This window comes from Patella vulgata, chromosome 3, assembly GCF_932274485.2.
Source record: "Patella vulgata chromosome 3, xgPatVulg1.2, whole genome shotgun sequence".
In the NCBI taxonomy this organism is placed as follows: Eukaryota; Metazoa; Mollusca; class Gastropoda; family Patellidae; genus Patella; species Patella vulgata.
The window spans coordinates 74,114,924-74,135,480 of record NC_065881.2 but is presented as its reverse complement, the minus strand read 5'-3'; the positions used below and the strand labels follow the sequence as shown (position 1 = coordinate 74,135,480).

Genomic DNA, 20,557 nt, shown 5'->3' with positions numbered 1-20,557 from the left:
CGAGTCTTGTTTTTCCAGACAGTTATAAACAGACAATATAAAAGATGATGAATGATCATGAAACTAATTAGTAAATAGTAAATGATAGCAAAACAGCAATCATAACACCATTGTTAAGACTCTCATGCAAATCTTATCATAAATCAAGCTAAATACTAGTTTTGAAACCATCCAAATCAAACAAAGTTAAGTGAAGTAAAACTATAGATTTATCAATCATTCAAAACGAGTTCTCTAAATCTACCGCAAAAGTCTTACAGAAACAGTTTTACATTAATCCAATCAAACAAACTGAAACAAAAAAGAACTTAATTGTTATGAACCATCCAATCAAAGAATAGAATCTCTGACAACAGCCAATCCTAGCATGATGCACACTGGCCAATGGCAAATCTTGTTATATTTACATACCTCTTCTTCAAGTTGATCAGGATCTCCATATGCCGAGTCGTTAAACATTATACTGCCGGTCTGATAGGGGAAAATTAAATATGAAAAGGGGTTAAATATATATAAAAATAATAACCAAGGGAAACCATGAAAATTAAACCAATTAATCTTCTATTACTGAAAATTCGAATAATTTGTGAATTTTGAATCAATAGCAATTCTCATTAAGGCTATCGGAAATATAAAATGTGCAAAATCTGATAACAGTAATATACAAAGTCATCCAAAAATAAAAAAAAAAGTAATAAAAATGAACAGGTCAAGGAATGGGCTATGCTGTGGTGGATTTTCCGAAAGTTTCTCCATTACCAAAACAAAAGTTAAGCCATTGTCTAAAAACGGGGTTAGAAATAAAACTTTCTAAAGACCGATTTTAAAATGCAAGGGTCGGACAACCTTAGTCGACATTAAAAGCAAAATAGATGATCTTATTTTCCACATGGTGCATATACTATGTCAGTTACCACTGATCCAGTGTCTTTAGCTTACTGCATAAATCTGTAAGTTAGTGGTTATTTTCAAAAGGACTTCTATCGAAATTCTGTGGCCTTTGTTTCATAATACAACCTTATAGTCTTTGCCACATGGTGTATTTAAGTGATTTTTTTACACTGAGTTCTGTAGCTCATTTTTGAAAGAGCCAGAAACTACTGTTCCAAAGGTCATCAGGCTCATATAGGGTTCTAAAATAGTCACTTGGAAGATTTAAGGCAGTCTGGAGCGGTACATGTAGTTTTGGATAGTTTTTTGGCCAGTCCAAGAGCTAAAGGTTTAAAGATTTATAATGGATTATTGGTAACTAAGTGTAGTAAATGGACCGTGGAAACCGGAAGAGAAAAAAAAAACATCATACAAAGATCCTACACCATTAATTGGGATTAGATCCCTCTACTATACACTACTTTTTAATATATAAACATGCTGATAGAATAAAGTATGACACATGTCTACAGAGAGAAAGAAATAGGGTTTAACAGTCCCACTTGACACAAACTAAGTCATTTAGGGACTAACATATGGTTCAGTTTTATTTGAATAATTTGCTTGCACGTTTGGGTCTTTAGTCCAGTGGGAAGAAACCGGAGGACCCAGAAAAAACCCACAAGGTTGGATAGGCAACCTGATCCTACTCCTTGTCACATACAAGCTGAGAATTAATACGCCAACTGACTCAATTAAAGACTCACATTAGCCCCCCGCCCCCCATCTACCATGCATTAGATATGTCTACATTTTATAACTATTTATAAAATTATATTTTTAGTAAACAAACAATTATAACTATTATAAATGTGTATTAAAATCCTAAAAGAAAAACACCATCTCTTTTTTTTATCCACTATGCCCTTAAAATCTGTCATTATTTCAGAACCAAACAGCAAAATGTCAATAAAATCACAGCAAACAACTTTTGATCAAATTAAATGATAAAACATAACTACGACAGATGAAATAGACCAGTGATATTTGAAAGATCTAAGTAGAGTCACTGTAGTTCAAAGCAATATGTGGTTGAAAGATGTCATTAATACAATTCTACTTTAGAAGAACACACAAAAACTTCAAAAGGTGCAAATACTAAAACTATGATAGTGGATGGGATTCTTTTTCCAATTGATACAACCGAACACACATATAAAACTATGATGTGGTACATATAAATGAAATGAATGAGTTAGATGGAGTAAAAAATGTTACGACAGGACACACAACACACTAGAACAGGAATAAGACACAGCACACATAAAGAAGAAGACAAACTACAATTGTTATTGAATAATTCTATTGAGATGTTATAAATCCTGAAAATATGGTGACAATATCTTAGTAAGTTACAGAGATCTGATTGACCTAAGTCTTTTTCATACTTTCTTCCAAAAAGACATAATTTTTTATATATTTTTCTAAAGCTAGTTTTCTCTTATTTATTACATTTCGTAACTAACTAAAGAGGAGAGATAAGTAGATGAAAATGGTTTAACACAACACTCTACTGAACTGCACTGAAGAAAAAGCTAAAAGGGGCATTATGCAAGATTTAGATAAAGAGCTGGTCGTTCTCGCTAAAATATTTCAAAAATAGGTAATGCAAAATGAATATATTGAAAATTTCATTCAAATTACAATATTTTGAGCAAGTTGTAGTCTTGACAAGATGTGTGCATTGATCGTAACCACCGTACTGGTCATTTGAGTCTTTACATTGCTTCTCCATTTTTGAAATAAATCATTAAATGGCTGATCCATTCTAATCTTTTTAAAATCGGAGCCATCCGATGGCATCGAGGGTTGTTTATGATTAAGGCCCCAAAAAAGATCTGCAATAGGTAGATTTAGCTCTTTCATAATGCCTGTTTAATCTATGTAAAAGCTATTAATATTTAGGCTAATTAAATTATAGCTGTGGAAAACACTTTCATGGAATTGTTTGACATACATGTAGTATAAGGAATTAATATGAGTGAATCCAATGTATCTTAAAAGGCAAGAAAGCTGCAGTAGACAGAAACTAATGACTTGATTTCTGTAGAAATTATCAAATATCTACTTCAATACCACTGAAAGGTGTGTTTTAATTTCTAGATCCAAATGTATTTTCTACTTTAATTTTGATAGCATTACTGCGCACCCTCTCCAACATCTCCCAAAGGAGAAAGAATTAAAATTCTGAAAGTATTATATATACTTATATATTCCTCACACCTTCATTATTATCAACGATCAACATAAAGAAGCTTTTTGACATAATCTTCGTTAAACCAAGACACTTACAAAACTTTATGAAGCAAAGTGCATGCATATACCATGGTTAGTCACAAAGCCATGCAGTAGATTTTTCTAATGTAAGCTTGTTTACAAAGAATTCTAGTATTAGAGTTTTAGTATTATATTAGATGAAATAATGCACTCAATCCAATATTTTTCATGGTTTATAATGTAAAACTTTACATGTCAGCAATTTTAAAGGTCTTATATTGACAGGGTTCCCGCGGCTTCGTCAAACATTTTTTCAAGGATATTCAAGGATAAATATACGTCAAATTCAAGGATTTTCAAGGACATTTTTTAGCCTAAAGTTACAATTTTTCATCTTAAAAATAACCAAAACATTACCAACTATCGTTATAATCTCATATTTAAAAGGAATTGAAGACATTTGAAACAAAATTAAGGATCTCAACTGAAATTCAAGGATATTTTTCTATTTCCCAAAATTCAAGGATATTCAAGACCTTGAAAATGAAATTTTAAGTTTAAGGATATTCAAGGATTTTCAAGGACCGCGGGAACCCCTATTGATATAAATTTTGAATATTAAATAATATAACCCTTTAGAGGCATTTAATAATTGGATAAAGCAATAAACTATAACATATATTTATGGAAGAACAATTATGAATTAATTTGGCAACAATTTGAAGACTATTTTCAAATCAATCTGATTAAAATACAGATCTATATTTCGTTTCGTTTCGTTTTTTTATACTTTCGATGGCCTACACTACATGAAGATCTGACAAGTTATAGCGATAGGTCACGTCAGGGGTCAAAAGACCGACTAATGACCCTTTTGACGTCAGACATTTGATTAACCAATCAGCAGTTCCGTGAAAAACACGCCTAAAGCTCGCCGTAACAGACCGTTTCATTGGCTTATCCAGGACACCATTCAGAACACGAGTTAAATAACAACTCTTCCAGATCCAAGTGTAGTAAAGATAAGTAAAACGAAATTTTGAACTATAAAAACAAAACGAAATAGAATCTGTGTTTTAACCAGATTGATTTTCAATTATTTCCATGCTTCAAATGTTGAGAGAGAATACGCTTTGAAACGGCACCTTAATAAATTAATAATTGATCTTCCATAAATATGTGTTATAGGTTATTATTAATTAAAGAAAATATCTCAGCAATGCATTATTTCATAAACACAGACAAGCGAGTGTTTTCTAAGTTTTTTTTAACGATACACAAAATCTAGTGTGGTTAATCACAACATTTAAAAATAATAAACACAATGTAATCTAAATATAGATCTAACAAAAACAACATAACAGCATCCTTAATAACATATTCCTTCAAACCTCTTCCTGTTCATGTGGTAGGAATACCTGACGTTCTATATTGGCTGGTTGTCGTTTCTTTTTACGTTTTTTATCACGAACTATCTCTCCGTCTCCAAGAACCTCATCCTACAATATTAAAAAGAACAATTTTTTTCAGAATTATGATATGTCTTATTTTCTGGTCAAGGTTTGCAGTTTTAATTCCATGAAGCTATAGTTCCAGTTTAGGCAAGGAATAGCCTTTAACTTGCCATCAACCCAATATTCCAGTATTAGGTGACTATGATCACATGTGCAATGCCAGGTAGGTGAATTTTGCTCAGATAACAGAATTTCCACCTATTGTTCATCAAATTCCAACCTTTGAGGGTTCTTTTACATGGGTGGCCCTTGGTTTTCGTTCCATCCGAACCGCTAGGCACACTGACAAGTGGAAATCTTTGTTGAAGCATCCCAATGTTTTTCTTAACCCACACTGGGATTCGAACACAGGAAATTCTAGATCAAGACATTAGTACTCTGAAAGTTTGACTATCACGGCTCTAGTTCTCGTTTAGAATATTACGGGCTGATCTGGCTCACTTTATGGGTGGTTAAGCACAGATCAAACATCTACAACCAAAAATTTAAGAAGTAAACTAGAGTGAAATATCTAAATTCATTAGAATAAGGTCAATTGATAAAACCATTTCTAACATTCATAGTTATGGTCAAGAAATATGCTTCCATGGGGCACCATTTATTGTTTTTATTTATTGCTCAGATAAACACAATTAAAATAAGTTACCTTTTTATGACAATAATGTCGAGATTCAAAAGCAAGTGCCCAGTATAACATTAACAATATTCCAGGATTAACGTAATACTCCCACTTGACATCATCATGTAGATGTATTTTCCATGGTGTATTACAGTCAGTTTTAATAATACCAGTTAATCCAAGCAACCTGAAATATAGAACACAAAACTCTATCTATCCACTACACATCAACAAAACTCAACACCTTTTAATACATTTTTTTTGAGACATGAATTCCAAACTATAAACAAAGACACAAACTTTTATTAGGAATATTACCGTTAAGAATCTGAAGTCATTGAGGCAGGCTTTCATTTTCTATTGATGTATAGTTGAACCAACAATTCAAAGCAAAGTTATGTTTTTTTATTGTTAAAAAGGTTCAACTTATAGACAGTGTATTAGGTTGTGCTGACATTTTAATGATAACCTGTTTTGTATGGTATTTCCTATAGGACTGTAATAATAATCACAAAACAGTCTACTGATACTTAACTTCTCAATAATTCATGATAATGATCAATCTAAATATCACTCTTTAATAATCACCGAAAAAAAAGGAAATGGGGTATCTCCAGTGTGTATTAAACACATACATGTCAGTACGTATAACCACCAAATAATGACACGATCAAAGATCTACAGGACAATATTTTAGACCACCATAGACATGCCAGCCCTCTGTAATCATCAGAGAGAGTGAGAGATTTTATTTAAATTGTTTGTATTTGAAATATGCAGAATAGCTCAAAAAAGGATAATGTAAAATGAAAATATGGATATTTTCATTCAAATTACTTCATACTGAGCCAAGTTATCATTGTTTGTAGTTTTGACAAGATGTGTGCATTGTGGTAACCAGGGCACTGGTATATTCTAGGCTTAGCCGCACTTTCCCATTTTTATAATAAATTTTTAAATTGCAAACCGTTCTAATCTAGTTAAAATCTCGAGTATCCGATGCCATCGAGAGTTGATTATGGTCTGGATAAGTTAATTAATGTCTAATTAATAATTTAGATAGCATAATAGGCAGATTTAGCTCCTGCATAACATATGTTTAAACATACATTATACAAGAGCTAAATCTGCGTATTGCAGGTCTTTCTTTAAATCTGAAATGTTATCTGTATCTAATCTCCCAATGTATCTTCAGATATCACGGTTAGATAATTATCCCCAATTTACAGGATCATCACACAAACACCATGAAATTACGCGAAAAGATATTGATTGTTTTTAGACGATGGTCTGGTATGGGTGTGGGTCTCATTACCAACACCATCAAAGTTATGTAAGTTGCTTTGATGATCTCACTACATGTACATGCTTTTTTAGATCCTTTAATGATAAACCAGATTACACTCAATTGATTTCATCCTGCAGACTATTCATCTCTTTAGCTTAATGATCCTCTAAAGGTTATTATTAATGGCAACACAATCTATAGCAAAGAGGCGATCTCAAATAAGATTTGCAGACCCACACAAACAGATTTATTTTAGCTTTTAGTATTCTATCAAAAGTTTGTATTCTTAAAGGTGTGGTATCATTAATAACAATTGAAAAATTAAAGATTCATTATGGGAGATTAGATAGCCTCGGTCATAATTACTTAAAGATACATTCTGGGAGATTAGATAAAGAGCTGACAGTTCTCGCTATACTAGTTAAAAATAAAAACTAGATAATGTAAAGGTAATTTGTTGAAAATTTCAGTCCACTATGATCCACTATGAACCAAGATATCAGCTTTGTAAATTTCCGCCTAGCCTCGTTCATCATTACTAAAGCTAGTACGTTAAAAAGCATAGTCTCGATTATCCATTGTTTTGATTTAATTATCAATGAGCGTTTGCAGCATATATGATTCTAATCCAGTCGATATCGAAGGCTAGCCTTGACATCGAGAGTTGATTATGGTCTGGATAAGTTAATTAATGTCTAATTAATAATTTAGATAACATTTCAGGCCTAAAGAAAGACGTGCAATAGGCAGATTTAGCTCTTGCATAATGTATGTTTAAAGATGCATTATGTAAGAGATTAATCTGCCTATTGAAGGTTTTTGTTCTGGCTTCAAATGTTATTCAAATTATTAGTTATACATTTATTCATATTCCAAACCCATAATCTACTTCTAGACCATTGGATAGTTTTGATACTAATTGGATTAAACCATCCGCGTTGGTTAACAAAAAAAGTGGAAAATCCGAGTTGTTTAATGACAATCGTGACTACACTATTCTTTACAAAACTTCAAACATTCATGAAATTTTCAATATATTCATTTTTAATTATCAATATTATAGCAAGAACCAAGAACAACCAGCTCTTTATAAATCTTACATAATGCATCTTTAAAGGATGTAATGTGGCTCTAGTATGGTGATTCTCAACCAGTGTGCCACGACACACAGGTGTGCCGCAAGATCTTCCTAAGTGTGCCGTGAAATTTGGAACGGCACACTAAGAAAATGCGAAAAACCATGTGATCCTAATTGGACACTTACTGGTGTCTACTGGTAAGTTCATAGCTGTGTTCTGTTTTCTTTATTTAGTTTGAGTAATTCTGTGTCTGACTAGTCTGTGTCTAGGGTTGTATGCCGTCTGTGACTTGTCATGTTTTTATTTTTCAAAATTCAAATATTTTTCACATATATTTAGCCAGGTGTGACGCTATCTTTTCATGTGTTCCTAGATTGTTCAGTTGACAAAAAAATGTTGAGAACCACTTCTCTAGTATAAGGCTGATATTGGGCTACTAATGATTACACCTGCCTAATACATGTATACTGATTTCCTATATTTAATGGTTTACTTCAATTGGGTTTTGTTTTTTTTTACGAAATCATTTTTATCGAAAGAAAAAAAACAAGGCAACAATTAACATCTCACCTGGAAATAAAACTGGTGTGGGGAACTGCTTCCTGGAAAAACTGGAACTGGTAAAGATGCAGCGCCAATATATGAAGGCCGGAGAAAGTCAGTAGAAAAACTCGGAAAATTGCAAACTTTCGTCCCAATGTGTGATAGAAGGACCATAATGTAGCAAGAATTAGAAATGATGCAAAATAAACAGCACTAAGAGCAGATGGTAGAATGATACCACTTGCAGCTATCAAAAGATTTAAAATAAATTCTCCGACAAATTCTATAAGAGGTATTCCCCGTCTTCTTCTTGATTTGGTGGTGATTAGAGGTAAGCTTGTCAGTTGATTGGCTTCTCGTTTTAACAGAAAGAAACTGATTAAAAATACGACCAATGAAATGATGAGTACTAATCCATCAGTTGCTGCCAGTCGTACAACATTTACTACAGACACACCATCCAGTCTGAAAAATTTTAAAAACAAACATACTTATTAAAATAATTCATTTATTTGTATGTAAAAAAGTTCACTTTCAAAGATATAAAAATGAACATATATACATGTAATGTAATGAAAACAGTATTCATACAATCATTATTCTGTACACAAAACATAAGCATTAAACATGGCCCAATTAAGGTTGGATGGGGCACCTGGCTAAAAATGTCACTTGGCATCACCAGTAAAAAGGGAGCACATTCTGGTCATTGTATGTCACACTCACACAAATGCAATTTGTATATCAGTATGATATGGTAAATAGATTTATTTGGCATAAACATATATGAATGTACAACAATATAAATGGCATATTTATTTATGGTACAAAAAGTATTTTAGAACTAATTTGGGGGTCTCTTTTAATATTGGGTCCCCTGGCTGCTGCTCAGTCAATGAAAAGACAATGAAAACAGAAAGAAACTCTTTGTACTTTGATAATCTGATATTATGTAAAATAAATAACTTCTCTTAAAATTTTTTTGTTAAACCTGACAAAAATTTCACCCAATTTTGCAAGAATCCACTTACAGGAACTTGTATGAAATAACTTGAATTTATTAGATATTGGCAGAATTTGATAATAACATTTTTTTAAAATAAATATTTATCAAATATTTTATGAGAATCGTGAAAGAATGAAATTCTCAAATTTGTATGAGAATTAATCAGGGAATTTGATTTTGTAAATATCCTCAATCTCTAGGCTTGTACATAATGACAATGTACATTCGTACAAAATACACTTATAGACAAACTAAAAAAAAACAACAAAAAACAATAAAATAATTTCTTTACTGCAGTGTCAATATCATTTGCTATTTACAGAACTTATTAAGTGTTCCAGTAATGAAAGATGCTTGCGTGACACACATCATTAATAATTAAATAACCCATTTGAAAATTCTAACCTTTGAACTGCTAACTGTCTTGCTATTTGTTCATTTGTGGAACCTGAAAACCAAAAAAAAACACCAGTTTTAAAATCAAGTCCCAAATTTGCATATTCTTGATTTGTGTGTGGGTAAATACCATGAGAACACTACATATGTCATGTAATTATCATTCGATCTATTGTCAGAATTACAGTATACATGAACTAAATGTACAGCTTTCAAGAGATTAGTTTTGCAAAGCCAGTCTCTGTAAAATGCCTTTTAGGAAATTGGTTATATCTGGCTATTATTATTAAGTTATGCCGATACTTAAAGCTGCTCATCACCATTTGGGAGACTTTGAATCCCTGGCAAACTAGAATATTGTGAATGTTGAGTCTCTAAAAATAATGAAATCGGAGTTTAAGAGTTTATATTCCATTCACCATTTACAAAGATATGATAAACAGAAAATGTTGCGATATTCATCATATTTTTGCAGCCAATATAAACAACCCAACGCCACCTATAATTGTTGTTCTTAATCCGATTCGATCCTAGCTGGGAGATTATATACTACTGAGATTTTGGTTGTAATTTCTTAATTAAATCTTGAATAATCAGCAGTGTGGATTAAGTCGAAATTAGATACATGATTATCAGCAGCTTTAGTTTAAATAAAGGCAAAACTATCTATCCTAATAATTTCTGTTAATTATGGAGTATTAAATAGATCTGATTTTTAAATTCAGCTGCCTGGAGTAATCAGTGCATTACATGTAACACAAATAGTTATATTCTAATGATTTCCAGTTGCATAGTTAGGGGGGGATGGAATCGCCTAATTTTGACGTCAACGGAAGCCGTTGTAATTTAAATTTTTCAAGTCGAATTCAGTGACATAATATTTTAAGGATGTAAAACAGCTATATGTATGGAGTACGTACATGTTTTTCACATTCCTAATCATATTACAATGATTTTTAACTTTTCTCAAACAAACATATGTCTGAGATTATTTTAATAGTTACATGTCAACTTGTTGTGCAAACATTTACATCTATTGTAAAAGTTGTATAACTGTTAACCATTGCTTGTGTTGTGTCATCACACAGAACACATTTAAAGGTTCAGTTTACTGAGTGCAATGCTATTTAAGTGCACTATTCATGTACAAGGCCAGACACTATAACCATCAAGAAAATAGGATAATGGAACTCAGTTGTTTTTGAATTCAAACTATGCTTGCATAAAGTCGTATGGCAAACTGTCAAGGCCAGAAAAGAGAGGGAGAGTAATGGGGTTTAACATTCACTCGACACATACTAGGTCATTTCGGGACTAACATATTGTGTTCAATTTTATTTCAATAATTCGCTTGCATTGGTAGGAAATTGAAGGTTGTTAAGAAAACCCATGTGGTTGGATGTCAAGGCCACTATAGCATTATATAAATGGTGTAATCAACTTGTTTACCTGTTCAATACCTGTAATCACCTACATGTACCGGTAGCTTTTTTGGAGTATTTCAAAATCAATCAGCTTCTTTTTTTTTACTTGATTTCAGACATGATCACCTACTGAGTTTACTTTGGAGATTATCATTGAATCGATAAGATGCTCTTCCAACATCACAGGCACAGTTTTCATATAACAAACTTTTTAAATGTAAATCCACATATAATCTTACACAAAAAATACTTACAATTTGTAAACATGGAACCATAGGGTTCTGCTTCTGTTGCTATAGCAACTAGTGTAACATGGAATATTATCTGTGTTAGTGTTGCTAAGGAACTGACGGCAATCAACACTTTCAGGTAAATACCAGTAACACCTAGAAAAATAAAAGATACAACATACCTGTAGTTATAACATTCATCATATAAGATTATACAATTTCAAAGCTGAATCAATGGCTTTTTTGCAATTCCTTACCAGTCTACATGTACATGTATACTTACATTTAATACCTTGCAAGTCCCCCCCAAAAAACTTGCTTTATTAGAAATGACAATTTTTTTTTTCTAGGTTTCCAGCACCCCTTTCACATGTACAGATTGCTTGTGTGTGATGACAAAGTGATTATAGGTCACTACATGCAGCTGTTGTAATGAAGTTTACATAAAATTCTCTTATATTTTCAATAATTTAATAAACCATTCTCTTATATTTTCAGTAATATAATCCATAACTCCAATATTCTTACATATTAAAGTTAGAAATGAAATGCACCAACCGGGATGATGAAGATGAGAAATTTTATCAGGACATGGGCACTATGGATTACTCTTATTTTAATTACAAACTGATTGGCGATCTTTAATGTGCTGCCATTTATATACATGAGCCGTCAGTTTTTTGTACCATACCAACAACTAGACCCCTGAACAAAGTTTCAACAAGATATCTTGGAGAGTTTATAAGATACATGTACATGTATTTCCCAGAAACAAAACCAGGATAAAATAATGAATGGATTGTAACTGTAAGGACAGACTGATGGCAGTCCATTTCAATATATATCCCCCTCTTAGCTTTGTATGTTGCGGAATTAATATAATGAAAGGCTGATCGATTATTTTTTACTTATATAATAAATTCATGTACATGTATAGTAATCGGTTTCTAGTCTGACGTCAAATAGCCTGTCAATAAACATCAACACAAAGGGCAATATTGTTTGGCATAAAACGCCAGACAGCCAGGTACTAGACATTCTCTTGCCTAAAGAAAATTGTAATTGAAGCTGCTTTTGACCTTAAGTTCAGTAAACAATATAATACTGATACAACTTCTTAGGTATCTTATATCAGGCCAGTTTAATAGTGTGGGGGTGGGGTGGGGGGCATCAACCACTCCTTTCAATGAGAAGGAAAAAATGTAGGATTGTTGATTTGTTCTATCATGGAATTGCAAGTACATGTACATGTATTAAGGTTGGAACCATTTTTGTTCTGATAGACTGGCCCTTAATATTCTATGGAATGGTTACCAAGTAATAAAGTGTTCAAGTTTAGCCAGGTTTTTTCTATGCCACCCGATACATCACAAATTACACTCCATAGCTTCTAGTTGTACTAGAATACATTTATACATGTACAACAATTCCTTTGTCTAGTATTTCCCTTGATGCCATTTGCAGATCTGGAGAATAATAGTACACAGAGCAAGTATTGTTTCTTAGCAAAATATGAAACTTTATCATACACTAAAGTACAACAGGTGTTCTGTCCTGGGAATAAAATTGGTACTAAGACTGAAAAGAAACCAGCATCAAGCAACATAAAGAAAATTGACTTTATTCAGATAACATTTCATCAATAATGTACATGTACCCTTATGTGTGTTTATATCTATATCAAATTATATGGTTGATGATACTGACAAATGAAATCTTTTTCAAATGCCGCAGTGTAATTAACTGTACATGTACATGTAGTACCATAATTGTTGTCCATACATGTAAAACTATTTGAAATTGTACCTTCATATTTTTATTGAAATATAATTTGAACTTTGTGTGTGAACTGTGAACATAAGAATAGCAAGGTCATTTAGAAATAATAATTGAATATTCTATGGTTCATTTTGATCTGATGTATAATTTAATACACTTATAACAAGAACCACCTGAGCATATTAGCCTAAAGGTGCTTGTTACATTTACTCTCAGGTGTGTATAAGATTGTATGTAACATCTCAAGTAGATATATATTCAGGTACGCCTACTTCAAATTTTATATTGATATCACTTTTTAAGGTCTCTGAGCATCATATTGTGAAAGTTGAATCTAAAATGATTAGTATAAGTCCAAAATGTATTATCCATTTAGTATTTACAAAGGTATCATTTTTTAGTATCCTCTGCATATCATTTAAGCCACATGGTCAAACAAGCCAGTGTCCCATACAGTATAAGTACATGTGTACATGTATTATGCCTACAGTCTAGATACTTTCATATTCATAATCATTATTATCAAATTTCAATCAGAGTATATTGTATATTCAAATATCCCTGTGGGTTATTATGACCTGGAGATGTGCAATATGATATTATAAAATACATGTAATGATGGTGTAGTTTTTCACAGCCTGGATCAGTTATAAATTAATCATACAATTTTATTATGTCTAGTTATGTACATGTAGATTAATCATATTATTGAATCATAACCTTGTAACAGAAGACTGGTTTTAATCATATTTCATCAATAGAGAGAGTTATTCATATACTGTGCCTGTACTATTCTTGAAGTACATGTATGTACAACAAAAAGTTTTAATTACATTGGAAGTGGCATATCAGCTCTTCTAGAAAGATTATGGTAACCATACATTGCATGCCAATTCTGGTATGCAGCAGTAATGGCAAGACGGATGATAAAGGAGTGGGTTGGGGGGGGGGGAGCTGCCCTCAAAGTGAAAGTACATGTGGATCAAAGCAAAATTCGGGACAGACTGCAGCGTACCAAAATTATACAGATCAACATGATTGTACAATATACCTAGATGTACACGTATATATAATGTACGTGTACCAGCACTTTAATGAAATGAAATGGGTCCTACTGTTCCCAACCGGGCTAATAAGACAAACACTTAAATACATGAATATAATGTTAAAGCCCCACAACAATCTACAGTAAAATCCCTAATTCAAGTCTATAATCAATTGACTCAGATAGAAAGTAATTTTTCAAAACTGATTTTCCCCATCTGTTTTTTTTTATTTTTAACTAATGTTTGTAAATCTACCAATCTAGGGTAAATATTTTGACATGATTAGTGATAAAACATGAGAATATTTTTGATGTATAAGGTATTCAAATCTATAAAGTGTTTATAAAGGATGAAGAATGTTAGTAAGTTGACAGCATGTGGTTGACAGTTTTAACTGTACTATGAATAAACAGTTAAACTAGTGGGTGGCTACACCAGTACAAATATGTAGATAAAAACTGGTGGGTGGGCTTATAAACCGAATTCTTCAGAAAGGTCAGTATTTCATTTCACAAGAAAAAATAAAAAGGGATAAATATTCATCCCATCTTTCAAATTTTGCTACATTTAGTATACTACTACATGTATATATACATGTATTAATCCTGAATATCTAGTCTTTTATTTGGTTATTCAGAAAGGTCAGTATTTCATTTGACAAGAAAAAAAAAAATTATATAGTCATCCCATCTTTCAAATTTTCTAAATTACTACATTTAGTATACTGAAAATCTAGTCTTTTATTTGGTTATTTATTTCGTAATGAAGATCAAAGATATGGAGACAATATCTTTGTACATGTACATGTATCACTCACTGTTTTAATGCTAACTTTATCAAATTTTAAGCGTGATAAGCTCATCAGAAATTTTAAGTGGCCTGCGGAAAACACTGACAGTGTTATATATGTGTGTGACCAATAACCATGTACATTGTACATGTAGTTAAAGATCGTAATTTCCGTGCTATAGGAACCCCTTGCAATTAACAATATTGTGAAAATTGAATCTCTAATAAGAATATCAGCCTAAAAACTTTCGATTCCATTGAACAGTATTAACAAAGATATGAAAACTGCATCGATCTACAACAATGTACATGTATGCTGCTCCCTATGTAACAAAACAAACCCATCTAATGGTCCTGTTTTCAATCTGATTGAATCCATGTTGGGAGATACATGTATCTAGATGGTACAAGTACATGTATTTTCATTTTGTTTTCTTAATTAAACATTAAATAATCAATCTGAGTACATATTATCATATATTAAGCCTTGAGAAATTTGATATTTTCCGAAAAATGTAAATCACACATCGTTACTTTAAAATCATTATATTAAAATTCTTCACATTTAAGTCTATTATTGAACATATACTTGAAAATATTGATCACAAGGAAATAAAGTAAAATATATTATGATTTTATAATGGAGTTGTTTTTAATGACAGCAGACATAGTGAATATAGATTTTAGTATACCTGGATACGCCTATACATTTCAGGTAGAAAATACATTTATAGATTAATAATCGTTTAGACAGCAATAAAATATTTTATAACGCTCCCATGATAAGACGATCAATAATTTTATCTATGTACAATGTATGTTGTAAGAATTTAAATGCGTACATACACTGTATCGGTTGTCATATTGTGTTAAATGTATTTGTAGTGTACATGAAAATTGTAGTTTATCAAAGAGACTACATGTAAATGTCATTTTCAATTTTTCTGACAATATCTGAATTTTCACAATTTGATTTAAACACAGATCCTATTTCGTTTCATTTTTTATAGTTCAAAATTTCATTTTACTTGTCTTTACTACACTAGAATCTGGAAGAGTTGTTATATTACCGATGTTTCCGTTAAAGTGAGGGATTAGTCAATGTAAGGGTCTGTTATGGCGAGTTCTTGGCATGCCATGCACGGAACTGTGGGTAAACCACTAGGAACGTCAACACTGATTGATTAATCAATGTCTGATGTCACAGGGTCAAAAGCCGCTCGTACAACCCCTGACGCGACCTTCCAGTACAACCAGTCGGATTTTCATGTATTGTAGGCCATCGAAAGTATATAAAAACGAAACGAAATAAAGTTCTGTATCTTAATCAGATTGGAATTTTCATGGCGAGAGAGAGAGAGAAATGGGGTTTAACGTCCACTTGACACAAACTAGGTCATTTCGGGACTAACATATGGTTTAATTTTATTTCAATAATTCGCTTGCGCGTAGGGGTCTTTAGCAGTGGGAGGAAACCGGAGGACCCGGAGAAAACCCACAAGGTTGGACAGGCGACCCTACTCCTTGTCACGTAATTTTCATGGCATGATCCATGCTAAAATGTAAGACCTACAAACAATGTACATTGTACTGTACTAAAACTGATTACCGGTATTTTGATTCAATCAGATTACAACTACATGTAGGCCCATTAAAAGATTTTATCTAACAAGGTGGCACTGGCTTTTTTATATGAGTTATAGACAAAACAGATTTAAAATTATTTCAGAATGGGAAAATGTTTTAGTCAAAATGGACATAACTTTTAGTGCTAGAGAATTCAATTAATTCCACTGAACACAAATGACATATTGCATGGAGTGACAGTAATTTACCAATAAAATTTAAAGATTCAAATGATAAAAATTGTATAATGTATACATGTTTTGTGTTTTCTAGGTGACGATGTTTTGCTAACTTAATCACATTATTTTATATTATTTATGAATCAATAGTCCGTATTTAACACATGGTAACATATGGTCTTAATAAAATCTATATTAGGCTTAAATTTCAACTAACATCATACATATCTATGTACTGTATAAAATAATATTTGACTAATCTATTCCACAATCTGTTTATGTTTAACTTAATAAAAGTATACGGGGTACACAATCTGGGTTGACAAACAGAATTTGTCTTTAGGCATAGGGGCGTTCCTATATTTTTCCCCCTTTCTTGTTTTGAAATAAAGATATTATTATTATTATGAATAGATACATGTATTTAAAAATCCCTGCACAACAGCAGTACAAAAACAGACTTTGGTTGAAATGAGAGGTGGTTTATTCATCTTCATAATGTTTCGGGTTATAAAGACCCTTGTTCAAATGTAAATCAACATGGTAAATTCATCATCAATATAATTACACAGTCTACAAATTTGTGTCCCGGTGTTGGCCAAAAAAGTTTCTCTGGCAAGGAAGAGTGTCTAGTCCTTTGGATAGAACTAAACAACAATGTCCTGTGTAAAATAACTGTTGGCAGATGAAAATCAATACAGTAGATGAAAACACCACTGTCTAGGAAAAATTACCTCACAACACACCACATGGTGCAGGTTGGTGCAAAAAGGTAAAACAGAAAAGCCCAAGTCATTTTATCTTTTTCAGTTTCTCCTATAACCATGTCTACTTGAGTATTATTCACATGTTCTGGTTTTATTCAGTAAACAAATGCTATTTAAGTATTTTGTATCAATGTAAATCAATACTTTAAATCATCACTGATGTGAAATGAAATGGATTTTAGTCATATAAATGTTTTATTGCTACATGTGTATTACTCATCTGCGAGGTTGTTTTCAGACAAATTTTGTACAGTATTTATCTTTTGAAGGAGCAGTCCATCATTTCACTAGGTAATGTGTTGATAAGGTGGTTTGAAATGTGCAAATTTAATTCCATTACTCTAAGAAATTACCTTTTTCTGAAAGTTCCAAATTAATATATTGAACAAGACGAGAAATTTACAATTGTAAGACTGATGATCACCCAATACCATAAATGTATCAGATATGGTTATCCAGATTCAGTGTACATGTATGTACAGTATAAAAAGTTCTAAAAGAGTCTTTCACCCAGAATTAACCTTTGTGTGTTTGGGGGAGAGCTGTTTCTTTTTAATCTGTTTGATTCCAAGCCGGGAGATTATCCAGTATTTTGGTTTTGTTTTCTTTATTAAATTTTCAACAATCAATTTGTTGAGAATATTTTAGCATGTTAAGTTAAGGAAAGTTGTCCGAAAATGAAAATGATGTACATGTACAAGTAGTGCTATATGAATCACAGACAAAATTCACATGTACATGTGTTATTCAATAAAATTCATCTTCCTATCAAACAATTAGACACTTCTCCTTAACTCAATAATTCTTGTTTACTGTTTGATGAATCAGCATTTTCTATCAGTACAATTACTGTATTGAATAAAGAATGACCTAGACAAGTACATGTACCAAATACCAGAACCTGCCAGGTCGGATAACCCAACCTTGACACAGATATTGACATTACATGTGATTAAGGAATTAAACCCTAGACTTTACTTGGCTCATAGATAAAACAAATTTATCACTTCTTCTTCAACTAAAACATCTCTACACCAACCATAAATAAACTACATAAATCACTTAAAGGTATCAAAATCTCTTTTAGTGTTCACACTAACATAAGATACATGTAGCCTCATTATGGTCTCTCAACTTTTCATTCAATAAGAAATCAAACTATTATGTTAAAATCAGTACATGTGCATTTTTGTGCATGCACATTCAGGAATATTTCAAATTTTTGGCCCTGTAATCTACAATACTACATGCATGTACAATGTACATGTATGGTAACCTTTATCAGGGAGTGTGTAGACTGCTCCTGTGTAGTGGGAGCCACTCTAATATTAATACCATTACACTGTTCAGATTACCAACAAATACAAGTGTATCATGTCTAGAATAGCATAAGAATTCTTGGCATAAATAAATGTCAAATCAGCCAATTATGCTGTAAGGTAATCGTGGGGATCGTCTAAAGATACCAGAACTTACACATGATAAGACTGTAGTTAGGATCAGTCATTACAACAAGGTTGGAACTGATTCTGATTCCTGAGTAATCATGATATTGTAATGCTTTGAGTTAAATCTGCATATTGTTCTATGTGGATATTTCCATATCCCAACTACATGTACATTACGATTAGTAAAGCCTATGTACATATACATTGTGCTAATTATAAACTTGTGCGTAATAATGACAAGAGAATCATTATTGAAAGATTGCTCCTATTAAATGCAGCAACTGCATTCCATAAAACTTTCGTGTTCAATGTGACCAATTACTAAAATATAGTTAATTATCACTCAAACAATTCTTATCCATGTGAACTGGGTTCACTTCTGATTACTTTAATCAAATAGGCAAGTATTTTGTCAACAGATATGTTCAAGATTATATGTCAGAATTTTTTTTATCTGGAGGGTACATGTAGTAGAAGTCACAATATGCTAGGGTGTGTCAGTGTAAAATTATCTACCAGACTGTAGTGAATCATTTGTATTGACTGAAGATTGACTTTATGATTGTTGGCAGTTTTCAATTTTCATTTTAATCTAAAACTTGACTGACAAAGTACAAGTACATGTACAGTATGGACCCATTAGGACATGTACCGTTATCTGATTGTCAATGTAAATCATAACCAAATGTTGAAGTGTATTTTGTTATAAGTGAAATTACAATCAGTCAAATTTATATATCCCCTGGCAGTTTGAATTCAAAGAAGAGTACTATGTACGCCACTACATGGTATAGCCTACATTGTATCTTCATCAATCTGGTTGACAAAACAAAGTACAAATGTAGGAGGTTTAACCCCATTTCATTTAATATCATTTATTTCCATTTATGCATTGAGCACCGCAATTATACAAAATGTATAGTCCACTGTATAGGGTATCCATCTCATGGACAAAATATATATTACAATATACATGTACATGGACTGTATTTATATATAGGCTGGTTGTGTCTGACAATTTCTGTGACAGGTGCCTTACACGTACATGTATGTCCAGGCTTGGATCTAGATCAACCTGAATTAACATATGTACTTATGTAGTTATTCGGTTTACCTTTTAATCAATTCTAGATAAACAAGATGATGTACTAATGATCATAAGATATCTTATCAGTATCAACCTCTCCAACCTCTTTCACATAAAAATATATTATTGCCGAGTTGCTTAAAAAAAATAGCACATCTATCTATCAATCTCTCCTAAAATTATTATCTATCATATAAAAACGTATATTGCTGAATTGCTTTTTAAAAAAAAAAAACATACATGTACATGTCATGATCCACCTCTCCTACATGTACAATTATATATTTGATCCCTGATCAAAAGATATACACTGAAACATGGCATACAAGGACACTGTATACATACATTACTGACAGGTACAGTGTACAAAGTACATATATTTGTAGAGAGGGGGATGTGCCATACATGTACATGCACACTGCACCAATAGGCAAGGGAAAAGTTGACTTACAGTGTAGATACATGTACATGTACATACATGTATACTGAAAGCCAATCATAAGCTAGTTTTAGTACTGGTGATACATGTACATGTATGTGGCTCTAGGATAATTCGTCCCCAGACAACTCATCCCCGAGAACAATTCGTC

The 20,557-nt window shown here is 32.1% G+C and overlaps 1 protein-coding gene across 3 annotated transcripts in view; it reads right to left on the bottom strand.

Annotated features, from left to right (window-relative positions):
- The window catches only part of LOC126815993 (piezo-type mechanosensitive ion channel component 2), an 82,705-nt gene that overhangs the window by 55,604 nt on the left and 6,544 nt on the right, over positions 1-20,557 (bottom strand). For 2 of the 3 annotated variants that reach the window (XM_056099405.1, XM_056099404.1), the window contains exons 3-8: positions 11,271-11,402; positions 9,602-9,644; positions 8,218-8,655; positions 5,308-5,467; positions 4,539-4,646; positions 412-471 (exon numbers count right to left, since the gene is read on the bottom strand). In XM_056099405.1, the coding sequence (XP_055955380.1) occupies positions 412-471; positions 4,539-4,646; positions 5,308-5,467; positions 8,218-8,655; positions 9,602-9,644; positions 11,271-11,402 (941 nt within the window). The remainder of the gene's footprint in view (positions 1-411; positions 472-4,538; positions 4,647-5,307; positions 5,468-8,217; positions 8,656-9,601; positions 9,645-11,270; positions 11,403-20,557) is intronic. The other variant, XM_056099406.1, reaches the window with a different exon arrangement.